The sequence below is a fragment of the Bubalus bubalis genome, chromosome 13 (genome assembly GCF_019923935.1).
Source record: "Bubalus bubalis isolate 160015118507 breed Murrah chromosome 13, NDDB_SH_1, whole genome shotgun sequence".
NCBI classification, from domain to species: Eukaryota; Metazoa; Chordata; class Mammalia; order Artiodactyla; family Bovidae; genus Bubalus; species Bubalus bubalis.
In genome coordinates this window covers 57581069-57590398 of record NC_059169.1, presented here as the reverse complement: position 1 = coordinate 57590398, position 9330 = coordinate 57581069, and the positions used below count along the sequence as shown (strand labels likewise).

The 9330-nt window shown below is 55.9% G+C and overlaps 1 protein-coding gene across 1 annotated transcript; it reads right to left on the bottom strand.

The window, feature by feature from the left end:
• Positions 1 to 206: 206 nt before the first annotated feature.
• PDX1 (pancreatic and duodenal homeobox 1) lies at positions 207 to 6194 on the bottom strand. Its single transcript, XM_006068023.4, has 2 exons — positions 5705 to 6194; positions 207 to 1627 (listed from the first exon to the last, which is right to left on the bottom strand). Exons 1-2 carry the CDS (start codon positions 6111 to 6113, stop codon positions 1182 to 1184), a joined length of 855 nt encoding a protein of 284 aa, XP_006068085.1. The 5' UTR covers positions 6114 to 6194; the 3' UTR covers positions 207 to 1181.
• Between the last annotated feature and the right edge of the window lie 3136 nt (positions 6195 to 9330).

Below are 9330 nucleotides of genomic sequence, written 5' to 3'. Positions count from 1 at the left end.
AAAAGTGACTCCTAACTTTAAAATAAATCTGAAAATCCACCCACTGATAGGCTTTCTCAACCTCATAACCCAAAGGTGGTGTCTTAATTACTGACTTTTCTCTGGTTAGTGCCAAAGAAAATATGCTGCTTTAATTTTTTTTTAATGAACTGGAATCATTGCTCCACAAAACGGGTTCGATACAAAGCAAGGGGAATCAGTCATGATCTCTTCCCAATTATCTGTATTTATTCATCGTTTCCCACAAACACCACCTGAACAGGAGACCCAGACCCTGAAACAACCAACTGACCTGGAAACCACAGACCTGTGAACTGTGAGGTAATTTAAAAACTTGAAATAAAAATAGCCATTTTTTCCCCCAAGCTCCCCAACCACATAAGCTTTCATCATCTCTAAGGATGTGGAAATCACACTCTCCATAGTTTCCAAGGTGAATCAGGCCCCCCTGCTTACCTCCGCAGTCTTCCCTGCCAAGAGACCAGGAACTAAATGCACACCCACGTATCTCTGTTCAGCAATTGATCAGCGGGCCTCTTTCTCCCCCAAACCTCCAGGTCCCTCCCACCTCACCAACGGGAGGAGGGGGGAGGGTTGTACATAGGAACAATGGGGTTACCCCTACCCCCTAGCCCTGCTGCTACCCAGTGACCCCTTCGAGGCGGTCTCTTCTTCAGAGAAAAGAAGTGGAGTCCGAAGGATGTGCAGTGAGGTGCCTGGTTCTGATGAAAAGATTAAAAGAGAAGAGGAGGAAACGGGCATCCATTTCACTAGGTCTTTGAAACCTCGGATGTTTCCTTTCAGTTATTTCTAAAGGTAAAGGCAGAGAGACCTTTAGAGTAAAAATGGCTCTGTTTCCGGGCAGATGAAGGGGCTCCAGCCGGCTCGCCTGCTTGTGTTGGGGCAAGGTTCCTATCTGTATATTTTTTATGGTTTTTTTGAAGAGTTGGCTTCTCTATAAAGAAGTTCAACAGCCCAGACGTTGCCAGTCCCAGCAGTTTCACACGAAGGGGCCCCGGACATTACAGAGAACGTCTCTTCTCCAGGGGGAGGGAGGCGGCGTCTCCCCACGGCTTCCCAGTGGTCACGGGCGCCTCAGAGCCCCCGGGTTCTCCCCTGAAGCCTGGACCGGTGGTCACACCTGGGGTCCTGGGTCCGCTCCTCCCGCCTGGGCGAGTCTCTCACCGAGATTCTTGCGGTCGCAGGGGCGCTACACTGGAAGGCTGCGGCGATGCGCTAAGGCCTGGCGGCAGGCGGCCCTCTCGGGCGGCGGCGGGGCCCGCGGGCGGCACGGCACCCCCGGGTGGCGGCGGGGGCGGCAGCGCTAGCAGCTCCTCGCCCGAAGTCACCGCGCAGTCCTGCTCGGGCTCCGCGTCCCCGCCTCCCGCCGCCGGGGGTCCGCAGCTGCGCTTCTTGTCCTCCTCCTTCTTCCACTTCATGCGGCGGTTTTGGAACCAGATCTTAATGTGCCTCTCGGTCAAGTTCAGCATGACGGCCAGCTCCACGCGGCGCGGCCTGGATATGTATTTGTTGAAAAGGAACTCCTTCTCCAGCTCCAGCAGCTGCGCGCGGGTGTAGGCGGTGCGTGTCCGCTTGTTTTCCTCCGGCTCTGCTGCGTAGGCACCGCCTGCGGGCGACACCGCACGTGAATGTGGGCCCCCCTACCCCTGGCTCCTCCCGCCTACTCCCACCCTTGCAGCCCGATCCTTCGGCTCTGGCCCTTTCCCAGCCGCTCTGGCCGCAGAGGTCCAACCATCTATCCATGAGTACAGTCTGGGGCTCGAAGGCCTTTCCTAGTAAGGCTTTTCTTGGAGGTCCTTTATCTCCCAGTGGCTCTAACAACCAGTGGTTCTAGAATCACCCTGTTTGGGTTGATGCTGATTAAAACTTTTAGCACAGAGTGAAAAAGTGAAAGTGTTAGTGGCAGAGTCCTGTCCAACCCCACAGTAGCCCACCAGGATGCTCTCTATTCACCGAGTTTCCCAGGTAAGAATACTGGAGTGGGTTGCCATTCCCTTCTCCAAGGGATCTTCCCTTCCCGACCCAGGGATCAAACCCGGGTCTCCTGCATTGCAGGCAGATTCTTTACTGTCTGAGTTCCCAGGGAAGCCCAAAATGCACATAGTAAGAATCTAAAGGAACTGGATTCTACAAAGGCAAAAAATGTCTTTAAATAAGGACTTAAAAAACCTTTCTGATGACGACTTGTAGTAAGAAATGTATTTCAAATCAATTCACACACTGATATATAATTGACATATAAAATATCTAGGACATTAAACCAAACTTTACCACATATGATGCTGTCTAATTTTCCCTATTGTTTACTGAGTTGTGCTTAGTCATGTCCGACTCTTTGTGACCCCATGGCCTGGGGCCCACCAGTTTCCTCTGTCCAGGAGAATTTTCCAGGCAAGAATACTGGAGTGGATTGCCATGCCCTGCTCCAGGAGATCTTCCCAACCCAGAGATCAAACCCAGGTCTCCCACATTGTGGGCACATTCTGGAGTTTACTAGTTCATTAAAAAATAAATAAAGAGGTCTCAACACAGTAAATGAATTTCACCAACAAATGGATGCAACCTTCAGTTGGAAAGACCTTGAGCTAATAAGAATCCGGAGGTTATGACATGTATTGTTGTATCTCATATGTTATATCACATATCTCTCTATAGAGTTATGTTGTTGTGATCAGCACCAACTCAAGAGCCGGTAGATTCTCTGCAATTGCTGTTCTGACCTCAGCTGGGCCCCTGCCCTGGATCAGAAGGGGAACCATTCTGAGCCCGAGGGATGGTCACTGTCATCAGCCCCAGCCTCTGCATCCAGGGCCTGAAATACTGGCAGAGATGAGAGGAGAGACTTCCTGGGAGGGGAGGCTCAGGCCTGACCCCCTACCGGGGATCTGGGTACCCCACTGGGGAGGTGGCAGTGGTGGGTGGTAGAGGAACCCCAGGCCAAAGAAGAAACAGCCAGGCCCAGCCCGGTGGATTAGCGCAGCTCACCGTGGCTGCGAGCCTCCAAGTCCTAATATTTTCCTTTCTGGATGAGACAACAGCTGCGCCAGGACTGTGGACTCTGGGGCTGTGGGTTCCACCAGAACACCAGGAACAGGCCAAAGTCATCATTTCCTTTGTAGAGCAGACATTTCTCCTATGCTTGTCCGCTAGAGTTGAAAAGCTAGTGTGTGTGTTTGCTAGGAGGGTTAACCACCCTGTACAACCCGCTGGGGTTTTCCCCCAGACTGAAAGGGGGTGCCCAGAAGCCAAGGAGTAGGCTCAGGTCTGAGTCAGCGGAGTCCTGCTTGCTGGGGACATCTCAGAATCTTAACACTTCAAGCCTTTCTTGGTTTTCAAGAAAAATGAGGGAGCCATTTTGATGTATGGCAGAGACCAGCACAATATTGAAAAGCAATTATCCTCCAATTAAAAAATATATTAAAAAAAAGAACATCTAAAAAGTTCCTTCAGAGTCCGTAAATTCAACCCGCAATCTTGCAGGGCTTTGGCCCGTTTTCACCAGCCTCACCACAGTGCTCTGAGAGGCTCCGAAGGGCCCACTAACTCAGGGACCCTGGTGTAGGATGGGCTTCCCGCAGTGGCTCCGCGGTCAAGAATCCGCCTGCCAGTGATGAGGGGTTGATCCCTGGGTTGGGAGGATCCCCTAGGGGAGGACATGGCTACCCACTCCAGTATTCTTGCCTGGAGAATCCCACGGACAGAGGAGCCTGGCGGGCTACAGCCCGTGGGGTTGCAGAGTCAGACACAACTGAGTGACTGAGTGAACATGAAGGTGTTGGATGGAGGCTGCTGGTGGTCAGAAAAGGGAAGAGGTCAGTTTGTACCTTTCTCTGAGGCGCAGGGGGTGGGACGGTATTTAGGGGCAAGCCCACCAGTGAGGTGGATGTAGTTCCTTTTTTAGGTTGAAGGTTTTGGAAGTTCCCATTGTTATTAATAATCATACCCGATTGATCTGTGAATAAAAGCCCTTCGGGTCACTTCTTTCTCCCCAGGGGCGTGAAGCCCCTCTAGGAGCTGCTAGGCAGGGGTCACAGACCTTGAATTTGGGTTCCTTCAGAGTTTCCAGGGAGGACTGAGCTGGTGCAGCAGCATCCTGGCTGGAGGGGGGCCCTCCCCCAGGTCGGAGGGCCCGCTGGCACAGGTCTCTTTGACCTTGGTCCTCCAATCCAGGAATGTCACCCTTCCAGAGCTCCCCCCATCACCCCTGCTGCTATCTTTCCTTCAGGTTTTACACGGTGACCCCTTACGTCCACAGGAGCCCAGGAGGTGGGGAAGTTACCTCACCTCAGAAAGGCTTTTTCAGAATTTCCCTCGAATTTTTCCTGAGGAAGCTGAGGAGGAGGGCCAGGAATTGGAGAAACGCGTCCCCAGTGCGCCAGGCGGCTCCTGGACTTCTCGTCCAGGTCCATGCTTGCCGGCTTCCCGCCTCCCAAGAACCCCGAATTTTCCAAGGCTCTGAGGCCTTTGGCGAAACTTCACGCAGGCAGGATAAGAGTCCGTCCCGGATTTGGTTGGCGCTGGAGAAGATTGCAGCCTGAGTTTGGACCCTGTCCTGCCTCAGGACTTGCCTGAGACCCCACGGAACCTTCGGGAGAAAGGTTGAGAGAGGCGAGCCCCGGGGACCCTGGGCAAGCCCGGATCCCCCAAAGACCCGCCTGGCTTCGCCAGCTCACAGTCAGGCAGGTCGGTCAGGCCGGGCAGACTAGGGGTCGAGGATTCCTGGGGTGGGGGCACCTGCAGCCTCGTCCCCCGACTCCCGACAGTTAGCTGGGAGGAGGAGAAAAGTCCACGACTTGCAGTGCAGGTGAGCCTGGAAGGGGCTTCCGCACGGAAGCGGTCGCGCGGTACCGGCGGTGCAGGCCGCGCGGCCGGAACTCGCTGCCGCCGGGTCGGGCCTGGAAGGGACGTGGGGGCGGCTCCGGGCAGACTTTCCGGTACCGGCCAGCGCTAAGGGCCTCCCAAGCCGCCTGTGCCAGGAGGGCATCTCCCTCCTCAAACTGCCTTGCTGGGAAGCAGTCTGTGTTTGTTCAAAAGTGAGTGAACTTCCCCATGCCTCTCCATCGGGGGTGAGTGGCCAGTCCCCGGCCTTGCGGTGAGTCCCCTCCCGGCCCAGCCCTGGCCTCTGGACACCTCTGCACGCCTGGCTACAGTTTTCTTCCCTTGCTTCTCTGCACCTACTAGGTGCCCCTGAGATGGTCTGGCTTGCTTCACAGAAGCCGCCAGTAAGGGGGTGGGGGGAGTGGAATTCAGAGCGAGAAGGAGGCCAGGGCTCTGAAGCCGGGGTCCGGAGCATCCCAGAGCCCCGCTCGGTTCCCCCGACGGCACTCCAGGAGTCCTGGGCTGGGGAGCTCCCCGCTGGACGAGGATTGGAAGGTCCAAAGCCTTGAACTCGGCCAGACCTAGGCTGTCGGGAAGCGCGGGCTCAGTGGACAGAGAAGGAAGGGGTTTAAACTCCCAGCAAGAGCGCTGAGTAAAGGCCGCTCCAGATTGAGCCAGAAAAAAAAAAAAAGGCTTCTGTGCAATATGGCCTTGTTAGCTCCCCTATGGTTTAGTGCGACTCTAGGTTATCCGGGGTGGGGGGCTGGGGTCACAGACAGAGAGAGGGTCCTGGGAAGCTCTTGGAGACAGGGGCAGTCGAACAGAGAGCGGGGTGAGGACAGAGCGGCTTGTGGGCCAGACTCACCTGCCCACTGGCCTTTCCACGCGTGAGCCTTCGTAGACTTCATCCACGGGAAAGGCAGCTGGACGCGGCCGGGCTCCTCCAGGGCGCCCGGGTCGGCTCCATCCTGAAAGGGCCCAGCCGGCGGGTGGGCGAGCGCGAGCTGAGCCGGGAGGTGGTGGTGGAGGTGCGCCATCGCGGGGTCGTCGGCTAGCGGAGGCACCTCGTACGGGGAGATGTCCGGGGGGCTGCCCTGCTCCAGCGCGCCCAGGGCTCCGGGGAACGGCGGCGGCGGCGGCGGCGGCGGGGGCTGGCGGCCCATGTACAGGCACGCAGGGGGGCTGGCGCTGAAGTCGGGCGCCGGGCCCCGCTGGAACGCGCAGGGGTCCTTATACAGCTGCGTGGCCGCGTAGTACTGTTCCTCTCGGTTCATGGCTGCCGCCCGGGCTTGGGGACCCGGGAGAACGAGCTGTGGCCGGGGATTTGGAGCTGCGCGGCGCTGGCACTCCCGGCGCCACCCCTGCAGCTTTGACAGCTCGGCGCGGCTCGAGGAGGGCACCCGGGGCCGGCGGGACGGGTGGGCGGCCGCTGCGCCATAGGCTCCGCTGTGCCCCACGTGGCTCTGCCTGAGGCCATTATTGGCCTGGCCGGCGGCCTTAAGAAGCCAGACCCGGGTCCCCAGGAGCCCCCTGGATGTTTCCGTTTCTCCCTAGACTCGTTTTCCTGCACACACTTGAAAGGACAGTGCCAAAGTGGGGGCGGAATGAACATTCAAAGTGGGGCAGGAACTTCTATTCGTTTATAGAAATATATTTCATCATAAACAGTCTGTTTTTCCTTGTATGTTTCATACTGTACATATTAGTTCATTGATATAATTTACAAGTATATACATATGTTGAGGTTATAAACAGACTTTAAAAATATTGTTTGGGAATATGGTCCAAAAAAATGCACAGACCTCAGCTCTACAGGTCAGAAGCCCTTGGTTCTGTTTTATTTGTGCAATTTGTACACAATCATGAGTGATGTCAGTGAGCTTACACATAAAGATTCAGGATTCACAGTGTGTTTTTGCCTATGGTTGTGCTCTGGGGATTTCTGGAGTGTAAACTATAACTTCAGAAGCATTCACAATGGCTTAAACTTTTTTTTTAATTGAAAGGCACTATTAATTTTTGATTTGGGGGAACTGAGGGTCATTTGGTCAACTGAGAATGCAGGTTCCTACTGGGGTAAGGGGGAAACGACGTTGCAGCCCCTCTTGTGTCTGGCTGGGGGAGGGGGCTGGCACCCTGTTTCCAGATCTGCTAGGCCCCCAGGAATCCCAAGACCTGGCGGGAGTTGGGCGGCTGCAGCAAGTCGACTCCTGGGTCGGATGGAAACAAGGTAGGCCCGGGAGGGGAGTGCTCGGAAAAGCACTCTGGGGTCCTCACTGAATAGAGACACTGTTTCGCGAAACCAGTGGTGCTCACGGACTATCTCGAGGTCGCATTGGCACCAAACCTCGGACCCACGCCACCGACCCCTTCGCCCTGGGCATTCTGAGCGTCCTGACGAAAGGACCGTAGTCTTCCAACCGCCAGGCGGGTTTTAGAAACCCTGGACCCCTTTGCAGAGAAGCCTGGGCAAGAGAGAGGATGGACCACCAGGAACCAGCAAGAGAAAATCACTGCATCGACTTTCCTAAACTGCAGACTGCGTCCAGTCCTTTACCAGGTTTGACCAGATTTTAACAGACTGGTGGAAAACACACGAATGCGTAGGCAGTGCGTGCGCTACCCCGAAATATGCCTCGTTTTGATTAAAAAGCAAAACCTAGTTGGGGATCTGAATTTCTCGGCAGATTCCTTCTGCGGTGAGATGTTGGTGCGGGCGTCATCTGTACTGGGGTGAGTAAGCGCTGGGCACCGAGGGGTCCGCCCGAGGGTGGGCACTCGCGCCGCTCCGGGGCCCTCCGAGCGCCCCTCTCACCGGCTGAGAGCGGCGGGCAGCGGGGGGCAGTTCCGGCGATTTCTTCAGGGAAAAGGGCCACCTGCAGTCCGAGGGAGCAGGGGAGCGAAAGGCCGTGGGACCCGCGCCCCTAATCTCTCCGCGCCCGCGTCAATGAGTCCATTGTTCCTGGCGTCCGCGGAGGACCCGCTATCGCCGGCCTCGAGCGACCACATCGATCCGGAGGGCAGGGCCGGAGGGGTGGCCCGGCCGCCGCGTGTTGACCCTCGGAGATAATCGGCTCGGTCGCCGCGGGTTGACTTGGCGACGTGGTTATGAGCAGGCGGCAGCACCGCTTGGGACAAAGATCGGGCACCTTTTCCCTCCCCTCTCCTCCTCTCGCTCGCCCCCTCCGCAGCCCCCCTACTCCACACGGCAGCCCCCGCCTCCCTCTCAGCTGCCACCCGCCTCCCCCGGCTCTCTTCCTCTCCCCCTCTCCCTCTCCCTCTCCCCCTCTCCCCCTCCCCCCTCCCCCTCTCCCCTTCTCCCCCTCTGTCCCTCTCCCCCTCTCCCCTCCCCTCCCCTCCCCTCCCCTCCGCAACGTGTTTACTTTGCACTTCTCGTCTAATTGCACATTTCTGTAAATTGGTCTCCATTTCGATGCTTCATTTGCTCCCATTTAATATTTTTGCTCGGTCCTGCAGAAAGGAAAGGGGCACTCAGCAGAAAGCCAACCTGCCCCCTGCGCTTGCTGGCAAAATCCGGGAATCCGGGGAGGGAGGGGGGCAGGACCACCGCCGCCAAACGTGGGGAGGGGGCGGTGGGGCTGAAGGTGGGCCGCCCGCACCCTCCCGCTCCCACAGTAAGCGTTTTCTGCTGCTGCTGCTGGTGGCTGCCCAAAGAAATGGCCGGAGAACCCGAGGTCAGACGGCCGTTTGTTGTTATTAGGTGGGACAGGGTAAGAAGGTTTGGGGATCGCCTGATTATCAGGCTTATACAGATCCTCGCCACCGAGCTGGGTGGTGCGTTGTGTTTCTTCTGTGGACCGGGCTCAGGGTGTCATAAAAGCGCCAAGTCCATTAAAGGTGAAATGCATTTCCGCTCTCACTCCCGCTGACGCCCGCGCCCCTTTCGCCTCCCACAGCCCCGGCAGCGATACCAAGCCATTAGGCAAGCGCCTTCTCGAGCCATTTAGCAGCAGCTCTTATGGATAAATAAACAGAAAAGGCTGTAAACCAATTAAAGTGTGGACAGTGAAAAAGTCGTTTATTAGCAGGACGTCCTGATGGCTGATACTGGCGGTCCTCGCCTGCCCTCTTCCCCACTTCCCGAACGGAGGTCACCTTGTCCTTCCATCAGTGGCTGAGTCTTCCTCGCTGGTTTCACAAGCGTGCCAAAGGATGAATTTGGTTTGGCGATGAGAATTTTTAAGCCATTGTATTCCATTATAAAGGGAAAACAATCTATGGTCATCATTTAGCTCGGAGGGTGCGTTTGTGATGTATTTGTGTGCAATTTAATTTGTTACAGTGTATTCCTTATAGTTATCTTGCTATTAAATGATACTCGGAGGTGAAGCACTAAAGCAGAGGATGTCCTTTATGAGATGAGGACATTCCTTCCATAATGTACCTTGATTTTGGGTAGATGAGCCAGTGTTTTTTCCCCCAGGTCCATTATCCTTCCTTCCTACTCCGGGGTTTCCTCAGACTCTGGTA

Excerpts from the sequence above, each read along its gene's own strand:
- PDX1 (XM_006068023.4), bottom strand. The coding sequence starts at position 6,113 with ATGAACCGAGAGGAACAGTACTACGCGGCCACGCAGCTGTATAAGGAC. Across the intron at positions 1,628-5,704 it reads GTGGAAAGGCCAGTGGGCAG|GCGGTGCCTACGCAGCAGAG; the intron begins GTGAGTCTGGCC and ends TGTCGCCCGCAG.